Source organism: Lampetra planeri, chromosome 74 (genome assembly GCF_965212315.1).
Source record: "Lampetra planeri chromosome 74, kcLamPlan1.2.h2, whole genome shotgun sequence".
In the NCBI taxonomy this organism is placed as follows: Eukaryota; Metazoa; Chordata; class Hyperoartia; order Petromyzontiformes; family Petromyzontidae; genus Lampetra; species Lampetra planeri.
This window is the reverse complement of record NC_136179.1, coordinates 768,376-793,316: the sequence shown is the minus strand read 5'-3', so window position 1 is coordinate 793,316 and position 24,941 is coordinate 768,376. Positions and strand designations below refer to the sequence as shown.

Sequence of the window (24,941 nt, the reverse complement as noted above, 5' to 3'; positions counted from 1 at the left end):
GGCTGCCGTGCGGGCTTGCTAATTCGCCGTACGAGTGACCGCACACTCGGCCACCATTTTGAACCAGCTACGGTGGCTGCGTATACAGTCATTGCGCAGGTGGCAGCGTGTTTCGCGGCCTTTTGCTAGTTGCATCTACTGTGTGCACAGGCTTGTGTTTTAACTCCGTGTGGCCCCGGCCAGCAATATAGCATGTCCCTTAGGAATGGCGCTAACAAGAACAGCCCAATGCGTATGAGGCGGGGGAGGAATGGGCGGACGTTGTGCCCCACCTTCTCCGTGAGAACGACGGGGTGGATGTCGGGCCTCACAGCTCTGCTCTGAATCGTCCTCGCCCCTTCAACGTTAGGGACTCCTCACGGTCTTGCAACCAAAGCGAGGAGGACCCCGGTGTGTGCCCTTCACCCGGAGGCTGTCACGCAGAGCTGGAGGTTGGGTTCTGGAGGTGGGCGGCGGAGAGAGCTGCCATCTCGGCATCACCATGACATGCCCATGGCATAGCTATTCGTCGATGAAGAGTGATGCTCCATTGGTGTACGGCCAAGGAGCCGAGTCCTCCACCGCACGCCGATATTGCCTTCAACAGACTGTCGGAGCAAGTGCTGTTCACCTATGAATGCCGGCACTGTGGCATACGAGGGGGTGGATGGCCAACACTACGCCCAGCCGTCTTTGTATCCCTAGTGTCTATGTTTACACACACCAAGTACTCATTTGAGGCGGAGTCGACCTAGAGGAGGCCCATGACCGGTGGCTTTGTGGTTGTGTTTCTCTGGGATGTTTGGAACCATTTGAGGTGCTGCTCACATCTCCCTTTGTGTGTTTGTTATTGTTTGCATTTACTGTGGCATGTCATGATCTTGTTGACCAATAAATACAATTGTGACATGACTTTTTTCCTTCCCTCATTTGTTTATTTTCTTCCAGAAATTAGGTTTACCTCAAATGTCCACATGGTTCATCATGCAGACTGCTTTAAAGCACTCACTGAATAAAGTATAATGTACAAAATGACACTCACAGTTAAGTTTAAGATGAAGGACATCGGAATGCACTGAATCGCGTCAATGATAAAATCGGAAAATAGCATGAAAATGTTTACTAAGCAATACAAAGGACATTTTTATATAGCGACTTAACATAGCAGTCTGAACAACTATATGAACAGATTATCATACACATTTGCATATAAATCGAACATCAATACTGTTGTTTTGTATGCGCTTTGAACCGCAGAATGTAATTTAAGATAAAAACGGACATTTTCAAGATGGTTTCCGGATCGACTGACCATAATCGATACAATAAACGTATCTGAGGTGTGGGATACGGGAAAAGACTCGCCCCTTCGTGCAACACCACGCCTATGTTCTTCCATATATGGACAGATCTCTGATCGATTATTTTATCACGTGTCTGATTTTATTGTATTACAGCGCCATGGTAGCGATATGTTATCACCCTCGCCTGGTATGAAGAAGGGGTTTGATCCCGTACCTGTCGCCTGTATGTTTGGAGTTTGCACGTTGTCTTTTGCATTGGCTACGTGGATTTTTCTCTGGCTCCTATGGTTTTTTGCTCAAACATTTAGTATTTAGCTGCTATAAATGTTCACGTGATAAGCCACTTTGTTGAGCAATTATTTGTGGCCAGGTCACTTCTGAAAAATAGCTATGTAGCTCATTGGGCCTTGCGTGTGAAAATATATATTTTAGTTGTAATAGTTTTAGTTTACGACACACAAAGACCGACTTGAATCAGGGCCAGGAGGGCGATGCACATCACTTGTCACATGTTTATCATTGGGAGGGCGATCTAATGTGTTGGGATGTGATCTCGCAGCATTGATGCGTTCTTTTTCCGAGTCAGCGGCGTAGAGGACATGGCAGCTTATACACGTAGACTAACTTTTGGTGTCTTGAAGATTAAATATTATTGAGCGGGTATGCTGACAGACATCCATTGCTGGGTGGCAGCATGCTAACATTGTGCATGACTGCCCCCTTGAATACCAAAAGTTCATCTGCAATGAATTTCTGTATTGAGTAAATGAAAGAGTTGCCCAATATATTCTGGTACCTTCCCCGCGATTATGTGGGGGAATTGTTACTTACTGCTTGGGGCGGAATACTTTACCCATTGGTCGATGGCATGACCTCTCCTAGATCAAACAGCAACATCCATCACAAAGGCATTGGTAAATCGGTAGGTGGTGGATAAGCCCGCCTCCCCCCAAGCAATTGCTGACTGACCAGGATCGTAATTTTTATGTCCAGCTTCTGAAGGAGATATGTGCCATGTTGGCAAGTAAAACGCTCACTTTTTCACCCGCAGACAGTTGGAATGGTCGGAAGAATGCATCATACTATTTCTTCAATGCTATGCAAAGTAGTCAGCAAAAGGCAAACCTACTGGGATTTGCACATTCCGGGAGATCCCACGACGAATGGAATAGCTCCACACGCTTCTATGGCATTCTATTCTAGTTGATGTACGGCCAGGGGCCCACACCCCTGAATGAGAATCAGCAGGCCAAAGCATCGGCTCCCTGCAAGCTCTTGGCTGACGTCGTTCAGCCACACATCAACTTCCTTATAGGAAGCAAGAGAGGCTGCTATGGCATCCTCTGCAGCAGGCCAAGCTGTAAACGAATGGGTTTGGGCAACCCATCAAACTCACTACCATTGTCACCTCATCCATCATACACAACACACCCTTATACTTTATCAAACAATGGCACCTCCCATATTTTTCATTATTTTCCTCCAGTCTACAATATTCTACCATGTCGTGATATTGTTTGTTTCATAAGATATCTCACCTGTTACCCGTGGCTTACATATTAATCATAGACATGCCTCTACATGCTAGGAAACGCAATTTAGGACAGCACTCTTGTAGAAAAAAAATCTGAAACGTAATTTTATATTGTTGATTAGGTCGGGTGTTGAAACCAATCCTAGTCCAATTACCGCCACATCTTGTCCATCACCCACCGAAACTCACCAATAAATTTAAAAAACAGAGGCTTGGTATTGTCCATGTCAATATTCAAGGCCGTATAGCTACATTTAAACAATTCAAAAATATCTTCAATAATCTTTTTCCAGATATATTCTGTCTGTTTGAATCAGCGCTTACCTCATGTACAAATCCTAGTCTAATATAAATTTAAGGATATATATTCCTATAAGACATACAATCAAGAGGAGGAGGTGTGGCAGGAAATGTGAAAAATAACCTACCTTGCAAACAACTTACTACTGTGTCGACCCAGGCTCTTTTGAATATATCGCGGTTATGCTTTCTTCTCCAGCTAACCAACATTTTACTCTGATGTGTTGCTATATATCATCAAATAATAAAATATAGAATAATTCCTGGATAAAATTACGTCACCCATTACAAAATGTGTACTATTAATCATAGGGGACCTAAATTGGAATTGACTAAACGTATCACATGATGCATTAAACTTTACAAAGCAGGGCAATATAAATCAACTGGTTACTTCAACAACTTGACCCAATATAAAAAGATTCAGATCGCTCATCCCGTACTTGATATCTTACTCACATTTACCGAGTACATTTTCAAAAGTGGCAGTCTTAGGTAATCTTCTCAGTGACCATGCAATTATCTTTGGCGTTAGTCATACAAAAATAACTAAAATAACATCATTAAACAAACGAAGATATTCAAATAATTGGGTTTACGAAGTGATTAAAAATTTACATTGCAACCCCATATTGATCACATCTAAAAAAAAAATGTTTACATGAAAACAAACTTGTTTTCCCATGTGATTGCACCTGCTAATTGTTGAAGCTATCATTCTACCACAGGAGAGGGTGAACAATATAGAGTATGGGTCAGGATATTGAGGTTGAAACTGGCTAAGCGAGATGAGCGGTATGACCGGTTTTGAGGGCAGTCGAGGTGGAATTAATGGGGGTTGGGTGCCCCTGAGCAGTATAAAAGGCAGTGCTCAGAGCGAAGCAGGCATATCTCTTAGCATCCCATACAGTATTGGAAGAAGGGCTTGAAGGCAGGAGCAACGGACTGGACTCTGGGCAAGGGAGACTTCCCGAGCCTTAAGCAGAATTAGACATTGTCATTGGTGTCGATTGAGGTTTGTTAGGAAAGTAATGTCGGAGGTTAGGCTGGTTGTATTTGTGTTTCAGCACCCAGTGAGGGCCTAGGCAGGAGTGAGGCTGGAATGTGGCAAGCTGTAGAAGCCAGAAGAGAAGAAGCACAGCTGATAGCGGGGCCAAGTGCACCATGTCACTGCTGGCTCCTGTGACTCGGCGAAGGGGAGTTGGCCTGTGTTGCTGCTGCATGTGGGTTGGGATATACTGTTTTGTTCGGTATGCACAGTGGTCGCTAATGTAAGGCTCGCATTGATGGTTGCATGGTGATAAATGGTGTGGCCAGGGGGGGGGGGGTCACACAATTGCAATGTAGTGTTTGTGTGGCGAATTCGCGCTAGCCATAAGGTATGTTAGTTTTGCGGCATGGGAATATGTCCTGGAACTCTCAAGGCGAAATTGTAATGATAGACCCATGTTTATTTCAAAGCCTCTGTGTCTGGCTAATAGTAATATACATATACTTCTTCAAGATGTGTATCTGAGACATCAGTTAATCGTGTGGCAACCCACCCACAACACACAATCACCCCATTACGGGAGAAGAATGCCCTGGCTCGCACTAAGGCCATTACAATACGGGGTGGGGAGGGGAGTGAAGTTTGGGGGAGAGCAGAATTCACCCCAGCTGCCCCGTGACCATGTCCAGAATGATGGCCATCATTCTGCTCTTTGATTATCACTGAATCTACCATACAGGACCCAACATTGTGACCTTTACTTAAAATCCAATCTCCCGTCACTTGGTGCATGAATAAATCTACATTGGGCCCTGTTTATCCATAACATTCGAATTGACAAATATATGATATGCTGTGTGTTGTCTTTGTGTGGTCTTGGACTTTTTTGCTGTTTTACTGCCTTGCCCAAGCTTGGGAATAGATGTACTTATGCAATTTTAACTTTTTTTGTGATTGTTACCCGTCTATATTTTGCACTCCTGTCGTGTTTTCATATCGTTTGTTGTAACTTTCTTATCCACCCCTACTGGAAATCTGTAAAAAAAAAGAGCTGCATCGGATTTCTCCAGGATAAATGCATTCTATTTCTGATTCTTTCGTTTATAAGGCCTCACACACGGTGTTGAGCTGCTATGTCCTTGTTGTGCCATCCACTGCTAATCAGAGGCCAAAAGCTGAAACCCAGATTAAAACCCAGGATGTCAGCGGTGCCAACTCCGAGTCTCTGACCTCTAAGTCAATCGGTGCCCCGTGCTTCATGTTGTATGTATGTTGAACTTCTTTCGGACCGGATGTAGCCATGTGATCATGTGTAGGGTCTGTTGGGAGTGAGGAATGTGGTGTCTTGTTTGCCTGCTGAATGCATTTTGGCTGGGCTACCCACTGTCTGCATTGACAAGGGAATAGATGCCCGAGGCATCCTCGTGTTCACTCTTCTCCTTGCTCTTCTTCTTCTTCCTCCTCGTATTCTCCACGTTTACCACGGAGTACAGGCAGGAGCCTTCGGGGCTCGTGGTGTGGTCGGCTGTGGCGGCGCCGGCCAGAGAGTAGATGCAGGTGGCTGGCTCCTGTCCCGCAGTCGAACGGTCCCCGCGATGCTCCAGCACGGCATACACCGCAGTACCCTTGGGGAGAGAAGGACATCACTGTGAGGCATTGACTGTAGCCATACAACCCGTTGCACAACGGTAACTCGTTGTGGCCTCTCATGTATTTGATTGCGCCACTGAAACCTAAAACAAAATGTTATATACGACGCAAATTCTAACTATATATATGTAAATGCACACAAGATATAGCATGTTTGGCTTTGGAGTGAAAGAGGTTCAACATACATACGTACATACATGAAGAATGTCATGGCTGGTAATAAGCATGTGACTTCATTGACTTCATTGATGACTGGGTTTGCCTTTGAGCAGTGGGGTCACCCCCACAGTTAGGAACTCCTTTCCCCAAGACAGCCTGTCCGCTCCCTGCCTCTGTTCAAGCCCAGACTCAGCAAGACCTTCCTATTTTCCACTGCCCTCTGTCTCACATCCATGTTTTCACAACGCCCCTTCAACTTGAATAGAGTTATGACTGACGCGTTTTCTCAATACAAAATATGCTCAATTCTTCTCAATCAATCGATCTTTATGTCTTATGCCAATATCGCCCTCAATAAAGTAGGCATCAGTGCATATTACAACAGAATGAGAATAATACAGGGGGCACGGAGCAACAGGAAAGAGAAAAGAAACCCGTGACATCAGCGGCTAACATTAATTGAGCGAAGTAAAGTGCAACCACTCGCAACGAATAGCATAACAAAGGTAAATAAACATTAAAATAAATCAAATAAATGAAAAGTTAAATTTTACTTTTACCTTGTAGATTTTCTGGGAAGGCAAGTCTGAATAGATGTCTTGCACAGACCATGGAATTGAGAGATGCTCCCTAGAGACTTATGTACAGCATCTTCAGCCATAGACTAACCAAGAGACGCATAAACTCACCGATTCTATTATCGCGTATGGCAATATGTTCAGGAGCTAAATGCCAATGTGGAGATCGTGATGTGTTGCTATTCCACAATTGAAGAAGTGCACATTATATTAGTTTACCATATTATCCATAAAGTTTGCCTTACTGACATCCGAAATTGGATGCCTTCCAACTTTCTTTAGTTCCATGTCAAAAAGACAGCTCCTTCTTGTCGGGACAAAGAAAGCAATTCGAAAACCTAGATATGATTGTTCGTAATTCAGTAGGTTGTATGATAATTCCCTCATCATCTGTAAAGAGTTTGGGAGGTGTCTTGAATTGTCATTTAGGACTCGAGAAGCATATTTTTTACATGACTCAGACTGCCCTCTTCCACCTCAGAAACTTGTGCTGTGAAACGCTCCTTTTTAAAGTCAAATAAATGCAGAAAATATGAAAAAAAATAACAATAGGTTTAACCCTTTTTGGAAATAAAAGAGGTGTTAAGATGTTCAATCACTAAACAGAAATATTTTGCGAGGAATCAAGTCTGCATTAACCACGTCACGTGGCTCCCTCGCCAGGCAGTGATGACGAGGCGGCTTCACCCGCCCAGGAGATTTGCGCCTGGTGCGTGAGCGCAGCAAATTTGCCACGCACCGCAGGCAACCACGTCGGGTGGCTCCTTCACCAAGCCACAATGCCGCTGTCACCTCACCTCTCCAGGGCATCCGTGCCTGGTACGTTGGTGCCGCTACCTCGCCACCCAATGTGGCTGTCGGCCGGCTCTAGTGTCCGCGTTGGGCGGCTAGACAACTGGGCCATGACGCTGCTAAGGCCTCGCCTGCACAGGGCCGTTATGCCTGGTGCGAGACTGCAGCTACCTCACTGCCCTGTGCAGCTGTTGACCTGCTCCGCTAACCATGTTGGGTGGCCACACCATTGAACATCGACGTCGCTGGGGCTTTGTCTACCCGGGACCGATGGGCCAGGGATGTAGACCTCATCTGCTCGCTGCTCTGCGCACTGAATGACCAGCTCTGGTGACTGTTGGGTGGCACCTCCATGGTGCTACACTGTCGTCGGGGCTCAGCGGGCATGGTTGCCTTGCCGTCCCGTGCGGAAGCTGGTCTGCTCCCCCTATCGCATCAGGTGACTCCGTCACCAAACTGCGACATCGCCATGACCTCGCCTTTTTGGGGCCACCATGCTCGGTGCACATGTGCGGTCTCCTCAACGCCCCATGTGGTTGTCAGCCAGCTCTGTCGACAGTTGTTGGGCAACCCCCCCCCATCGTGGCACAATGTCATAGTGGCCTCGCCTGCCCAGGGCCACCACGCCATGCACGTAAGTGTGCTATCTCCTCGCCCTGAGCGGCTGTCGACCGGCTCCACCAACCCGATCCGAAAATTATTTTGTCGAGCCACGTCATATCTGGGGTCTCGCCTATCCAAGGCCTTCTGACCTGGGAGGTGTGTCTATCGACCTCATCCTCCACCCATAAGCTCCATTCACCTAGGCCTCTGGAATTCCTGTTCAGTCTATAACAAGCCCACTTCCACCCTAGGCGCCTTTTCCTCTTAAAACCTTCAAGCCCTAGCCATTACAGAAACCTGGATATCTACATTCAACACTGCCACCCCAGCTGGGCTTTCCACTTCCTGCACCAAATTCATCCATTCCCCACGACCATCTGGCAAGCCTGGTGGTGGCGTTTGATTGCTCTTCTCCTCCACCTGGATCTCATTGCCTCCACTTGCCCTTCCTTTGTTTTCCCTCTTTTGAATTTCTTCTATTATGTCTTTTTTATAATCTCATTAAAAAAAAAAATTACCGCCCCCCGTAGTAAGCCCTCCTCGTTATTCGACGACTTGGATTGCCTTTTCTCCATTATCCTTCCTACCTCATCTCCGTTGATTCTTCTGGGTGACTTAAACCTCCATCTTTCTTCCCTATCTACGTCCTCAGCTTTAATGTCTCTCACTAGCTCTCTCGACCTACACCTTGCCTCCTCTCCCCCGACCCACTCATCCAGTAGCACGCTTGACCTTATCTTCACTTCTGCTTGCTCAGCTTCCCATGCCCAAGTAGACTCACGTCCTCCATCCGATCACCTATTACTGACTGTGACACTCACAATTCCATCCCCCTCTCCATCCAGCCCTTCATCCGCCCCCCCAAGCCTCCATCGAAATCTACGTTCCATTGATCATTCTGCACTTCGTTCCCTGGTTTCTTCTAACCCACCACCATATCTGATTTCTTCTACCTCCACAAAGACGAAGCATCATCCATCCTACATTCCACACTATCCTACTCATTAGATGCTCTTGCCCCTCTGTTGCATTTCACCCCTCATAATGATCTTCCTAGGCCTTGGCTACAACCAGGGCTAGAGATTCAACATCGCCTCATATGCAAAGCCGAGCGAACCTGGAAGAGACCCTACCCACCACTCGACTTTCATTTCCGTACTTTCGATTTCAATTCCGCACTGGAGGCCACTCGCAAATTCTATTTTCTATGCCTCATTTCTTCCATTTATGTGCACCCTGCTCTCTTAGTACATCCTTCACCATCCTCAACTGCTATTTATTATTCTGCTCCCTCCCCATTAGTCTTCTCCAAATATTTATTGGAGAAGATCTCTACAATTTCATTCTACCCTCCTTAATATTTCCCTTCCTATCAGCATCATACCCTTCTCCTCCCTCTTCCAATTATTATTCTACTTTAAAAAACATTTTCTCCTGCATCCCTCCAGGAGCTGTCAAACATCATCTCCAAAACTCACCCAACATTTTCCTCCCTTGATCCCCTACCGCCTTCCTTGCTTCCATCTGTTATCCCTACTATCCTCTATACTCTTTGGTTCTTTCGGTAAAGTCACGTAAGTATAAAATAAAATCAATCACGATGTTTCGGGTGCAACACAAGCGTCCGTCATCAGGTGGGAAAGCATGGTCTGCTGCTGAGGCAGTTTTAAAAGGTTTGAAATGGGTGTAGCCCAAGAGTCATAAAGAAGTGGGCAGGGCTAGTTATGTTAATGTGAGAAATTACCTTTAACTGTTAAATAGGAGAGCGGCCTCCTCGACGGAAGTGGCTATGTTAATGTGAGAAATTTGCATGTTAATGTACAATCGAAGAGTGGTGCAATCCAAAGGCATGAGTGCTACCCAAAGGGTGCAATCCAAAGAGCATGTGAGCATGAGAGTGCAATCCAAAGGACATGTGAGCATGAAAATCAATCCAAAGGCATGAGAGTGCAATGCAAAGGACATGTGAGCATGAGAGATCTAAGAGAGAGAGGCATAGAGAGAGAGACACGCAAAGAGTCGGAAACAACAGCTGACATAGGCAGGTAGGATGGAATCATTACAGTCAGTTAAGACTTTATCTGGTTAATAATGTCCTTCCAATGATTGCTCAGTTCGTACCCATCCTCTGGGTTGAAGTTGTGTCTGTGTTTATATATCTGGATGGCTTCATGAATAAATCTCTGAATGTAGCCGGTAGGTTTGCAAAGTACAGTACCTCCGTGTTGGAAAAATCAATTTCGTGTGAGCCCACAGCATTAAAACAATGATCGGCAATGGCAGAAGTATTGGTCCTACTGTGTTTCAGATCTGCCTTGTGTTCACGAACCTGGTCTGAGACATGTCGTTTCGTCTCCCCAATGTAATTGCTGCCGCAACCACAACTCAGTTTGTAGACACCAGGGTATTGCATATCAGGAATCACATCCTTTACAGATGGGATTAAATCACAGATTTTGTGTACTGTTTTGAAACGAACCTGGATCGTGTGTTCGTTTAAGATTTTGGAAATCTTTTTGGTAACCCCTGCTATGTACGGTAAAGTGATGGTTTTGGTTGGATCCTCAGAAGGTTGTCTCCGCATGATTGGGGAAATAGCTTTGCAGATTGTACGGTCCGAGTATCCGTTCATCCTTAGGGCTTGGTGTACGTGCTCCAACTCACTGGCTAGGTGGTGCTGATCGGAGATGCAACGGGCCCTATGGTGTAGTGTTTTGATGAGGGAATTATTCTAGGCTGGATGGTGGTGGGAGTCAGGCTTTAGATAGGCATCCGTGTGGGTGGCTTTTCTGTAGACTGAATATCCCAACGAGCCATCAGGTCTCTTCTCGATCAAAACACCCATTTCAAGCCTTTTAAAACAGTCTGCCTCAGCAGCAGACCGTGCTTTCCCACCTGATGACGAACTATTGTGTCGTGCCTGAAACGTCGTGATTTATTTTATTTTATACCTACGTGACTTTTCCCGAAAGAACCAAAGAGTATGGATTCCTGCAGTCATGAAAGCTTAAAATCCCTACTATCCTTCTGTTTCTCCTAGCGCTCTTTAACTCTTCACTCTCATCTGGCATATTCTCTAACTCTTTCTAAACCGCCATCATTCTACCCAATTCTCAAAAAACCTCCATTAGATCATTCCATCCTTGCACACTATCGCCTTATTTCCTTGCTCTCCTACTTCTCCAAAGTCCTCCAATGCCTACTTCACATCTGACTCACTTCCTACATCTCTTCTCACTCTCTCTATACCCTCCACCAGCCTGGTTTTTGTCCGCTCCATTTCACTGAAACCGCTCTCCTCCATATGCACAACCACTTACCTGTCCTAATTTCGCTCGACCTGTCTGCAGCTTTTTGACACCCTAGGTCACTCTATCCTCTTATCCACTCTGTTTAACCTCGGTATCTCTGGCACCCACTTCATTGGCTCAGCTCTTACCTCACGTCTTGATCATCCACTGTCTCTTTTAACCATGGTTCTTCCTCCCCCATCACGATTGGCATCCCCAAGGGCTTTGTACTAGGTCCTCTCCTATTCTCCCTCTACACGTCTCCCCTCTCGGGTTCACCTAGACTGTCACGTCCTCAACTGCTCTCTCTCTCTGACTGTCACCAGAACCATACCCCCTAGGGCCCCTTTCCATGCCATACATACTCTGGTGCCAGAGAGAGGCTCTAACACGCACAGTTGCACTCTTCTCTCATTAACTGGTGCTAAATGCCGTAGTGACCCAATATATGTCCCTTCACTATTACAGCTCTCTGGTGGGTTGTAGAGCCAAGTCACAACATTTACAATCTGAGTACGACGTTTCACCAGGAATTACAACTCGCTTCATCAGTCGACAGCCAGATTTGTGGAAAAGTCCTCCTGATGTGTACCTTAAATAGAGGCATTGATGTGATGACCACACTTGTGTGCCCTTCTTGTGCGAAGTGTGGGGGGGGGGGGAATTAATGAATCTATGTATATTATACATGTGCATTATGCAGGCCCATTGATCTTTTACTTTCTATCCGTTGTGTGTCCTAAAATGACCCTACCACCATCCTTATACTTAGAACATCGGGTGGATGTGCCACTGAACCCCGAGATGATGGCTACATGCCTTTATTGTGCTGAGGACGAGATTGCCAAGTGAAAAGGTCGAAACTAAGGTGACACTGAGGATTTTTCAGTTAATTTTCAGGAGTGGCTGATGGTGGTCTGTAGATTTTGAGTTGGCGACACTGATACGCCACTGCCTTATGTCTACATACTCGGGTAAGGATTTTCGGCATTTCAAAGGAGATGTTTGACTAGAACCAGTGCTTTAACTATGAGATGCAATCAGCACTGTCAATTGTACCTGAGCAGAGATCAATGCAATATATAACTGTGTCATCTGTATAGGTGCGATTGTCACTGCCATGACATCGGATGGCATATAAATCAAGTAATAATTAACATGTTGTGGTCAGGCGATTAAAGAGACTGTCCCTAGATAGGCCTGCATCGAGGTCTACGCAGTTTTCCTGAACACCTGTAATAGATATCTGAGACTATAAAACATGAGGTAGCGTTTGTTTGTACATTTGACGATGCATTGATTTGTCGATTAAATATTGATTATATTAATCGAATGCTTTCCTCCATAATACACCAATAAGATTGTGGAAACGTTAACATTACATTTAAGCTGAGGAAACAAAATGTACGAATGGGAATGAGAGTGCAAACGAGGAAGAACATAGAAGGTAAAGAATAACAAGTGAGGGAGACTGTAAAAATATAACAGACAATACAAACTAGATGGAAATACAAACACGAGGTAACACCAACAAGGTGGATAATGTGAATGAAAATAAAACAAAGAGACAGAAACTATAAACGAGCGACAATACAAAGGAGAGAGGCAGACCACTGCACACAAATGAGACAGACAGGACAGCGAGATGCATGGTGTTCCCTGCAAGAGTGAAAGCCTTGTGAGGAAGTGGGTCAACATTCCAATGAGACAACACAGGCATTGCTGTTGAGTCTCAGAGCATCAGACCAGAGGTCGTTGTGGTTATGCGCGTGGGCCTTGTAGTCCAGCACTGTGGAGGCAGTGACGGTTGGTGGATCGCACAATCGTGAAACTGCCTTCCCTTGGGCGTTGAGGAGGTGCCACACCCTAGCTCGCCAGGAGACGGCAGTACAATCTTAAACAACTACGCTGGTTTGGTCGTCTGCGTGCGTATCTGGACGTTAATTTATTTACGGACCCGCCCAAACAGCTAGCTCTGATTCGTCGATAAAAATTAATAAAACAGCCGGCAAAAAGCCACAGCTCACTTTCATTCGACAAATATAAATAAATAAACCTGCCGCACAACAGCGTCTCTTCGGTCAACAATTGCACCTACTTTCACGCAACACCATATTCACAGTGATGGTTGCAACGCAAAATCTACTGTAGGTACAGTGTTGCTGTTGCACCCGCCGAACACTGCGTTCTGGTGGCGATATCTCCCCAACGAAGAACGTCCGCGGCTGCAACCAAGAACCCTCCACTAATCAGATAGCCACATACATTTTCAATTCCAGAACTTTCAATAAAAATTGTTCATTATTGGTGGGGTTCGGTTCGACGGCCCAGTGGACAAAACTGACCACTCTTTCGTACGCAGCTCCATCACTATTGCGCCCATTCCCTTGAAACCACTGTGCTTAATCTTTCATTGGGCCGAAATAAGTGTGTGCAAAGTGGCCCTGCACAGTTCCCCGCCCTACATATCAAACCAGCGCTCGAGAAATTCTGTCGGTGTTGCCTTCAATCTCATTGGACTAATTAATTATCCCTTACATTTAATTGCCTCAAAGTGGCCTGCGTGCTTTGTGGCGGCAGCACGCGTCAGTCAGTCAGTCGTCCATTTCCAAACATGCAGAATCACACAGAAGGTAAGCGCTGTGTGATAGCATAGGTCTGCCAAGGTCTGCGCCGCAGTGCTGCAGTGCACTGTGGGCGCAGACCCTGCGCTGTGTGAGTGTGGTGTGTATGCAAGTGTGCGAATGGTAGTTACGCTAATATTACGTATATTTATGTTAAAAATGGGTGCTGCGTGCTGCCATTAGTGGAGTCCCCAAACAACTTTACCTTACGAGTAGGCAGGGGTCGCTATACAGTGAGTCTTAGCGGACTGAGCTGGCAGCTTCACCTGCCGGGACCACGGCCAGTTGCGTAGCGCACCCCTACAGTTTCGCCCATGGGTCAATACCCCCATGGGGCAACCCAGCTGACTGTTTGATGGGTACAATGGTTACTTTTCGCTTCATCCGGCTTATTACCATTTAGATGTATTGACGTTGATCACGTCTCCATGGACGGCATAACACCGACAAATCACATTTTCGAAGTAAAAAAACAGGTGACCCCATAGCGGATCTGTGTGTCTACATACAGATGGAGGATGCAGGGGCCAACCTGTGTGCGACCGTAACGGTGCCATTGCTGACCAATGTCACTGTGGCTGGCGCACACGCTCACGCACACCGGAGCTGTGTCTTTGCAATGCAAGGGCATGGTGGATGGTGGAGCGCATATCGATGCTGCGTTACGAATTTAATCAAACAAAACAAACCGCTGCATCTGTAAGTGTGCCAGTGTGCGCTTATGGTGGATAGTGGTGCGTGCGGAAGTGAGGGTTATCTTTGGGTAAAAAAACACTCTGAACGAGCAAGAACATAGCTGGCGGTCGCGTAGGGACTTGGTAGCGAGCAGGGTAGAGGCACTGCGTGTATTATATCTGTCGTCACAACGTGTGTGCGTCAGTCGGGGGGACTTTATCTGCCAGTACCCGTGCGCAACAGTACAGCGAGATATATATTCTACAGTGCTTCAGATGTCACGGACTGAGAGGCAACGCGGTTTACATAGGCTTTCTGTCTAACGCGTCACGTTGGTGTACGCAGACTTCCAGATATCTGACGACAGGCACCACGACGACTACAAGCCCTGGTCGTGGAACGCGGAAAGGGTGCGTAAGCTGCTCAACTATTTCATAGTCACCGTCACCAATTCTAACTACTCATCCCTATAGCAAGCAAAAGAGAGAGACACGAGAGGAGCTCGAGGACGCTTTGCACGAAAACGAAATCGTACATGCAACTCCTGCCGCGGCCGAGCCGAAGGAGGTCAAAGATCGTCGCCGCCGAGTGGAGCGATTTCGGTTGAATAAGGCCATGCGAGAGCCTGATTTCGGTAATGTTATCGATGAAGGGCGCATAGAAACCAACGCTGGCAACGACGCAATGGATCAACCAAGTCATATGCAGGATGTCCTCATGGACGTACACGATCATGTCGTTTCTCCCGGCGACTTCCACGTGGATCTTGAGGAAGGTAAGCAAGAAGAAGACGACCCTGACTTTGTCATTGCTCGAGCCGCAGCGCGGGAGGATCCACAACTCACACTGGGCCTTCAAGAGTTGCGTCGCCTCAAGCGCAACGAGAAGGATCGCTTGCGACGTGCTGATCGATCTCCGTTTCAACAAGATGCTGAGCGAGCGCATCGAGCTGCGCTGAAGGCCCAGCGTCGTTCGAGAATGACTGACGAGCGATTACTGGATGAACGATATCGTCGCAGTGACTCGGAAGCTGAGCGGCGCGGAAGGTTGACGGAACAGCAGCAAGACGAAGAACGACGTCGCCACAGTGTGCTGGAAGAGGACTCTACCAGAAGGAAAACGACCAGTCGATTCTCCACCAAGGCGGGCGACTGTTCCAGTCGTGGGTGGTTGACCAACGTGCCAAGTGTGAACATGAGAGTCCAGTGCGCAGAGAACCAAGAACCAGCCGCAGAACTGGCTGCCTTTTCAGAATTTATTTGGCAAGTCGGAGAGGGTAGGCATGAAGTTGATCCAGACCTCGGTCCGGATTGCATGAAGATTCCGCGTGCCATGGTGATCGACAATCCTCAATGTGTCTGTCTGTGTGTGTACATACAGACGGAGGATGCAGGGGCCAACCTGTGTGCGACCCGAACGGTGCCATTGCTGACCAATGTCACTGTGGATGGCGCACACGCTGACGCACACCGGAGCTGTGTCTTTGCGATGCAAGGGCATGGTGGATGGTGGAGCGCATATGGATGGTGCGTTACGAATAAAATAAAACAAAACAAACCGCTGGAAGCAGCCATGCGAGCAGGCTACATTGAGAGCGATCGCGAATGGGTTTCGTGTCTGGAAGAAGCCTCGCTCTTTCAGATGCGTACCAGCTTCGTCAACTCTTCGCTACGATTCTGCTGTATTCCATGCCAGCAGATACGAAGGCTCTCTGGGATAAATTCTACGACGAATTGGCTCGCGATTACGAGTACCAGTACCGCCAGCTGACCAACAAAGAAGAAATGGTAAATCTTATTGGTTCTTTCGGTAAAGTCACGTAGAAGGGAAGTAATACAATAAAAAATAAAAAACAAAATAAAATAATTCTCACGACGTTTCGGCCACAACGCAAGCAGCCGTCCTCAGGTGAAAACCAGGTCTGTCGAGGCGACAGCGTCTGAATGAAACAGCACACGTGCTTGGACCATATATATAAGCTGGGTTTGAAGGGGGGGAAAGGGTGCCTTGACAAAATAATTTGCATATCAAGAGGAATTTAGCATATTTATGGGAAATGCAGGTATGTGATTAGTACTACTTATACCCGTGCATTATGCAGGATTAGCAGCATCAAAGAAAATAAAAGAAATGGTAAAGTTCAAGACCCTTCACAGCCTCCACGAGTTCCTCACGGCAGGTGGGATGGCTCTGTCGGACTTTGACGACCTCCCGCAGCTTTCCGAGTACCCACACTTGGTCTTGGACTCGCTGCTTGAGAACAACCATATCCGCCGCGAATTGGACACGAAGGACTTCTCATTTCGACTTCGGCGCAAGCAGTTCCCCATTGTCCCAGCATTTGCGATGACCATCAATAAGGCGCAAGGGAAAACTGTTCACAACCTGCGATTATATCTACCAACGCCATGCTTCTCGCACGGCCAAATGTACGTGGCACTATCGCAAGTCACGGCAAGATCCAACATCAAGGCGCTTATTGAGGGACCTGACGACGAGGAGGAAGACGGAGTGTACACGAAGAATATCGTGTATCGCCAGATATTTTAATAAGTTGCATTCTATATTTGAATTACTTGCATTCTTTAATATTGTCGATTGAGTGTCTCATAGAAATGCATATAACCTCACAAAAATAAACATAAAACAATCACCAAAACATGTCTATTGTGTCCAGCCAATTTCAACTCCCCACCAACCAAGCATATACACACCGCCCGCGAAGCGGGCGGCGACTGCTAGTACAACAATTAGACTAATATCTGTCCCTTATGCATGGGATACTGTTACCCCTTCTCCAGGTGCTCTGGTTTTCTCTCGCATGTATAAAAACGCAATAAGTGGCTGAAAACATTTTCATATATAGAGAACCGCAGAGCTTGGGAAATTATTGGCACTGGCTAAGTATCTGTCTGATGCTGTCTTCCCGCTTCTCTGTGGTTCCTCCTCGTGTCTCTGGACCAGTGTGTTACAAGTTGAAATTATTATTAACAGCAGTGACCCCAACAGATCCGTAGACTGTAGGGGAGGAATTTGGTGGCTTTTAAAATCATCAGACTGAAGCTATATTATGATGATAATGATCAGGATGATGAACACAAGATAAACACCCTTACCGGGATGCCTGTCGGTATTTCTGTGCCATCTGCAGACACTGTTTGGATTGGAGTTTCGTTGTTTCTTGCCTCATTTTTCACATCATATGGAAACTGCAGCTCAGGGTTGCTCCTGTTGAATTAAATGCATAAGTGATGTTGTTTTGTGTTATGGTCAAATAATAAGTACACATTGTCGTGCATGTACAGCTATTTTGTGAATCCACTGTTGGATGAGGGTCTATATATCCCATACGGGTCTCTGGGGTTATTTGACCATACTTTACTACACTGGTCAGCACAGGTTGGTGAAGGCGAGGTAGGGGGAAAGGTTACAGATGTTGGGATCAATGAAATATCTAACACTGATGGGTATTGCTGCGTGGCCTCTGCTAGTAACGTACCCCCACAGCAGCCTATGGGGATATGGGCAGCCATGGTGGCGAGATGTTAACTATCCCGCCTGATATAGAGGAGGTCGTGGGTTCGAACCCTATCATATTTGGAGTTTGCATATCCTCCAGGTTTTCCCATATTTAGAATCAATATGCGTTTAGAGTATTTGGATGATATAGATTTCCACATAAGCCATTTTGTTGATCTATCATTTGTGGCCAGGTCGCTTCTGAAAAAGAGCTACATAGCTCAGTAGGCCTTGGTAAAATACAAAATTATTTTAATACTGTAGTCCATTCTATAGCCTATCGCGCCTGTTTCATGTACGGTGGTTCCCCATCCAAGTGAGACTCAGACTCAAAGCCTGCTTAGCTTACGAGATCCGGTGGTAAAAATTTCAGGTAATATGGTCAGAGGCTAAATGTGTTAAAATCAACGTATTCATTCTCATAAAGGTTATTCATAGTAGAACAATACTCTTTGGTTCTTTCGGTAAAGTCACGTAGGTAGAAAAATAATAGATCACGACGTTTATATCGAAACACAAGTAATCGTCATCAGGTGTGACAACCACAGCAAGAAATAACTGCTGAAGTAGGCGAGAGATCTGCCGTGGCACGAGGTTATGTAGGCCTCGGCAGTAGGGGGGGAGAGAGGAGGTGGGGGGGAGAGAGGAGGTGGGGGGGAGAGAGGAGGTGGGGGGGAAGAGAGGAGGTGGGGGGGGGGGAGAGAGGGGGCGGGGCAGAAAGTGGAAACGTCGTGATCTATTATTTTTCTACCTACGTGACTTTACCGAAAGAACCAAAGAGTATGGATTCCTGCAGTCACGAAAGCTTCAAATCAAGTAGAACAATAGTGCAAACAATTAAATTATAGTGGTAAAGATGGTTTAAATTTCACAACAATGATCAATATCATTGTGCGACTACAGCATTCGCATTCAACAAGTTTAAATACGTTGAAATCTGATTTCATTTTAATAATTGCACCTTATGGCGGGACCTTGGGGTCCCATAAGCATAAACTGCATTGCGACGTCATTTTAAATCTGTTGAAGGCAAACGATACGGCAATATATTCCTCTCGACGAGCTCCACACGAAGCGCTAATACAAGTTTCAAAGTTTTGTTTATGACTACGGCAATTTTGGCAACGACGGGAGTCGCCAAAAATAAATAAATTAATTACGATTTTGACTTCCGTTTATTCGGGACCCCGAGGTCCCGCCATAAGGTTCAATTAGTGATTGATTCAAACATGGCATGTAAAACTGGGTCTAGTCTTAGGCTAACAAAGTCTAAAAGAGGAGTAACGTTTCTTACCTGATAAAATCATGTCTGGTCTTGTTATTGAACTTTCTCTTGAAGTAGAGGGCAAAAACCAGAACCAAAATAAAAATAATCACCAAGAGCCACAATAGGTGTAATAATTCTGAAAAACACACATATCAGACACGTGTAATGGTATTTACCTTATACCTGATTTCAGCTCCCTTCGTCCCGACTCAGCATCAACCACCCTCCCCATGTGCTTTCTTCCTTCCTCAATTCCCTGGCTCCCCTTCGCCCTCGGTTGCCTTAAATAAACCTCCTCAACCCTGGATCAATTCCTTCCTCCAGTCAAAATAACACCTCTTGCGATAAGCCGAAATGCTTCTTAAATTTCCCCCATCATGCGACAACCTAGCATCATATAATTTGCTCCTATCTCACTTCTTATGCGATAATGGAACAATCAAAACAAGATAAATTCCTGGCCCTCATCTCCTCTCTCGGTCCACTCTCCTCACGCACCTCCAGCAGTCTCGTCAAACTTTGTCACCTCTCCCCAATCCACGGTCACTTTCGGTGTCCCCCTAGGTTCTGTCCTTGGTGCCTTACTTTTTTCTCTCTACATCTCTCCTCTTCAAACCCTCGTTCAACCTTTTCCATAATTTATTTTCTGATAACATTTAAATTATCCTCTCATTCCCCTCTTTCACTCCTATTCTTGCTTCTCACATTTACACCCCTGTCTGATCGCCGTTCCAATCTTGGATTGGATTGTTAGATTTGGTGGCAGAGGCCCGACAATGGCCTGAGCTACGGTGAATGTATTGTGAGAAATTAAAAGGGGCTAATAGGGAGTATTATTGATGGGAGCAAAAGTGGGCAGTGGCCCACTTTGAGAATAAGTTGAAGAGAGAGAGAGAGAGAAGAAAGGAAAGGGGAAAACCCTATGCCAGCAAGAAGCTGACCCACGATCATACAGTGCACAGTTCACTAAGGTATGCTGGGAGTAATCCTAGACAACGACCTGGACCATGCAGATGATGTCACCCCTGCTAGCTGAGTTGCTTGAAAATGCTCCTCCTTGCACTGCAGATCATATAAATTTAAGATCTCTTATGTGGCCTGGAAATAAACTGGGAGAAAACAAAAATACAGGCCACCGAAGGGCTGCCACATGACCTGAACAAAGTGAAAATAGTGGACATCAATGTTGAAGTGATACAATCATTCACCTACTTCGGATGCAACCTGTAACATAGTTGACCACAGTGAGGCAGAAATTAAATGATGAATCTCAATTTTGCTCGAGTGCATAAAAGAGCTTGACAGATATATCTGGTGCTCCATTATTACAATGGCAACAAAGATACAACTCTACAATTCCTACATCCTGCCAATGTTACTGTATGGCTCAAAAACGTGGTAAAAGACAGCGTCTCTGTGCAGGAAACTGGATACATTTGACGAGTGGTGTCGGTGACAGATGCTCTGTATCCACTTCAGTGAGAATATTCATTGTTGAACAGCATCTTCGGCGGTGACTGAATGGCCAGGATCAGGAGACTTATTCCTCTTTCAAACACGTAGTTTGGGCAGACGCCTCGGCCGATTGCACTGGAGCCCTGCGCTCAACTGCCATCAACACCACTACCGCGGGATTGGTGGGGCAGACTATGGTTGAGGTGGACGCGCACCACGGAGGCTGACGTCAAGCACCACCGTGGACTGTGCTCAGCGTGGCGGTGCGCTCAGGATAGGGTCGCATGGTGGGGTCTCATGGAAACCACTAGGCTCTGGCCAGGGGTAAGAGACTGATGATGATGAGTTCGACTGTATACTTAGATTAGAGATATTCATTTGATTGGCTGATTTATCTTCAGCCCAACTTTGCAGCTGTACAGGACTCATTTGTAAATTTATTTAATTTCACTGCCCAACAACATCCATAGTTGCTCGCACGCTATTCCCTCGGGTTAGCCCACCGGCTTGTTTACCTCTACTTACTAGCAGCCGCATTTGCAAAACTGCACTTGGTATCTAATCTTACGCGTTTACGGGCAGTACTCGTCTATTCACGAACATTAAATAATATGAGGCAATTTAAATAATTTTTAAATTGCAGATAAGTATTGTTCAGTTTTTACATGTTCCTTTTCCTCGAGTGGTGCCAAGAGCCTAATGGCCCCTAATTACAAACATGAATTTCCAACCGCACACGATTTGCAGCTTATTATATATTCAACAGTGGTCTTGCTCACAAATTACCTAGTTTGAGTTGGTCTTCTCCGCCAATCACTGTGAAAAAACAAATACACGCATCAGTGTAGCAGACCCACGGTAATCGCTGGCACCAAAGTGCACACAATCCGCATGCATTCAGTCACCTTGCTTTAGCGAGCATTGAGGCAGCACTCATTCTGTTGACCACCTGACATCTCTACAGAATGCACATCAACTCTGCCAGGGGCCTAACTTCACCTGCTGGGTAAGAAGATTAATTTGATGAATGGAGTTCTTTCACTCATTAACTTTATATGGTGTGGAACTTCTCACCTTGGAGACCAGTCCGCTCGAGCGCAAGTCAAGTTAATTGCAATTCAAAGCGACAAACAATTGAACCAATCCCTGACTGGGATTTTAACTCTTGATTTTTCAATTGTGTCACGGTGATGCCGAGCCAAATAAATACATTGCAATTAATGTGTTTTAAGCCTGACTAATGGCGGTGGCCCTTACGGTTGTGGAGAATGTACAAATACAGCAAAAATATAATTTACAATATAATGAACAATTACTACTGTTTAAGTTAATAACAAACACAATTACTATTTATTATGTTCATTATTAACGAGTGAGCCCGGGTTGCCAGGCTCATTTTACATGATCGGGTGAGGAGCCCAGTAATCTGGGAGAGCCTCAGTCGAGCCGCTGTTCCTCCAGATGAAGAGGAGCCAGTTGAGGTGGTTCGCGCACCTGGTAAGGATGCCCCTTGCTAGACTCCCCCTGGAACTCTACTGGGCATATTCCACTGGGCAAAGACCCTTGGGGCCAGCCCAGGATACGCTGGCGGGACTATGTCACTTGGCTGGCCTGGGTATACCTGGGAATTCACCAGGAAGAGCTAGAGTCTGTCGTTAGGGAAAGGGAGGTCTGGACTGCTCTACTCAACATGCTGCCACCGCGACCCTCACCAGGACAAGCAGACTGAGAAACGAACAAACAAACACACGAATGAACGAACCACTGTAGAGTTTAATCTTAGTCACCATCACCATATAACAAAGTTAGGAGACTAAAGGTTATTGTGGTGGATTGACTGTGGAATGTTCTTCACCTGAACTTAGATCAACCCAGTTCTACTTGTAAACGTCTCCGCACAAATGAAAATCGTGGTTCCCTATCCTCTTTCATTGCTGGAGCATCGCCATGACAACCCCGTTAACCCCGTGGATACCTATTTCCAGCCATTTGCGGTGTTGTTGTAGTGTAATTGGGCAAATGTCAGTGAACACAACTGCTGTGAACTGCTAACCCAAGTATAATTTTATTTTTTTACGAATAGAAGTGTAATGCGGGCATAAACGACCTTCCGGATGTGACGTCATGGGGGGAGGAGTTATGTCACGTGGGGGAGAGGGTTCAGAGCTAAAAGGGGAGAAACCGGAAGAGGAAGGGAGGTTGTTGGAGACTGGGAGAGAGTAAGGCCACGCAGGGCGAAGGCTGGGGAGAGTGGCGAGATCGCCACACACACAGAGTACGGATAGGGCACCGTCGGCCAGCGGTGACCGACCCCGGAGAAGCGGGGAGCAGCGGTAAGGCTGCAGCGAGGGCAGCTGGGAGGCTGCACGAAGAGAACAGCAGCGGGACTGCTTCGGAGAAGAGAGAGCAGCGGTGGGGCTGCAACGAGGGCAGCTGGAGAAGCTGCACGAGGAGATTAGCAGTGAGGCTGCTACTGGAAAGTGGAAGAGCCGTGTGGGAAAAGTATACAAACCCGAATAAAGGACACCAAGCCAGATACCGTGGTCGAGTCCTTTATTACACTGGTGTCTGAAGTGTAACGACATGGCAAAACAACTAAGAAAAAAGAATATTCCGTCACCAGCATCTGCTTCATCGTCCGACGACGACGACCTTCCTCCAACGGGGGACCTGACTACGATGGAGGAGGCGATCCGTGCTGGAACGAGCGCGGAGCCGGGGGTCCAAGATGTCGCCGCGTCGGCGGACCCGTCTGCACCAAATGCCGCGGATCTACGATGGGGACAGATGGCGGAGCAGCTTGAAACACTGAAAAACGTACTGGCGCAGTTGTGTGAGCTCGTCACGCCGATGACGGCGTCGGGGAGAGCCGATGGTGGTCCGCAGGTCGCCGCTCTGCCTTCGCTGTCGACGCCAGTCGGCCACGCGGCATGAAGACGCCATCTTGGGCGTGGCAGGCGAAGGAAGGCGGGAAGCCGCCATTTTGCGCTCTCCGCGGCGAGAGGTCGCCATCTTGACCACGCCACGATGCGACGCCATGTTGAACATGCCACCAGATGAGTCATCGGCTGAAGACGGCGCGCCAAGGAGAGTCGCAGTCGGCATCTTACAATTGTTAAAGAATTCTCCATCGGGGGTGATTGGAGTGCTTTCGCCTGCAGATTCTTGGCGGCGGTACGTTCTGCAAGGTGGACCGATGCTGAGGCATTGGAAGTTCTGCCGACTCTTCTCGATGACGAGTCGGTCAGATTCTTTCACTCTATAAAGGCCACGAAGAAGAAAACATTGAGGGGAGTGTTCGACGAAATGGCGGATGCTTACGAGCCGCCAGATGATGCTCATCGCCGGTTTGTTCAACGACAGCGAGCACCCGAGGAGTCGCCGGTGGCATATAGGGGTGCGGTACTGGAGCTGGCTATGGCCGCTTACCCGGAGATGGAGTCTGACCTGCTGGAACCTCTCATCTTGGGTAAGATGCTCGAGCTGTCCCGGGATCTGGGCATTCCTATGCCGGTGTGTGGCCATGAAAAGCTGACATCCCGGGCTGCGGCTAAGTGTCTGGATGCCCAGTTTAACCTGCACCGGTGGAAACAAGTCACGGCGTGGACGGGGGGGCCCATCGTCGCTGGAGGAGCCGCGGGTTGGGATCCCACAAAGGCGGTGTATGTGCCTGACGAGAGGGGCCCGCAGGAGCTGTCAGCCGCCTCTGCTCCGTGGCCGGTCCGCAGTGGGCCGGGGCCGCGGGCTGCGCCGCCGACGCGGCCGCGTCGGGACGGGGTGCCCGCAGCGTGGCGCAACGACGTCGACTGCTTCCGCTGCGGGCGTAAGGGTCATTACGCCAGGGACTGCTGGGCCCGCGTCCCAGGTCCGCCCCAGCAGGAGGCCTCGACAGCGGACGCACCACGGAAGGATCCTCCAGCACAGGCAAGTCAGTGCGCACCAGACACCCGGCAAGGCTTGACACCTCACTCATCACCGTTGTCATGCGATCCGGGTGTTGTTAATAACGGGAGGCCATTGACTGGTCCATGTCGCTCGGTAACGCAGTGGCGTAAGTTGGCTCGGCGGGTTGTTGCGGCCGCTACAGGTTCGTCCACTGTACCTGGGTCAATACAAGGGGTGGACGTACGTATTTTGGTTGATTCCGGAGCGTCCGCGACCATTATATCGGATGTAATATTCCATCTGTTGAACATCCCACCAGCGGCCGTGAGTCCGGCT

The 24,941-nt window shown here is 47.2% G+C and overlaps 1 protein-coding gene across 3 annotated transcripts in view; it reads right to left on the bottom strand.

Annotated features, from left to right (window-relative positions):
• Nucleotides 1-1,084: 1,084 nt before the first annotated feature.
• Nucleotides 1,085-24,941, bottom strand: part of LOC144737789 (uncharacterized) — a 76,922-nt gene continuing 53,065 nt past the window's right edge. For all 3 annotated transcript variants that reach the window (XM_078620656.1, XM_078620654.1, XM_078620655.1), the window contains 4 exons: nt 21,507-21,536; nt 19,293-19,401; nt 17,596-17,707; nt 1,085-5,733 (listed from right to left, as the gene is read on the bottom strand). In XM_078620656.1, the coding sequence (XP_078476782.1) occupies nt 5,485-5,733; nt 17,596-17,707; nt 19,293-19,401; nt 21,507-21,536 (500 nt within the window). In that variant the 3' untranslated portion in view covers nt 1,085-5,484. The remainder of the gene's footprint in view (nt 5,734-17,595; nt 17,708-19,292; nt 19,402-21,506; nt 21,537-24,941) is intronic.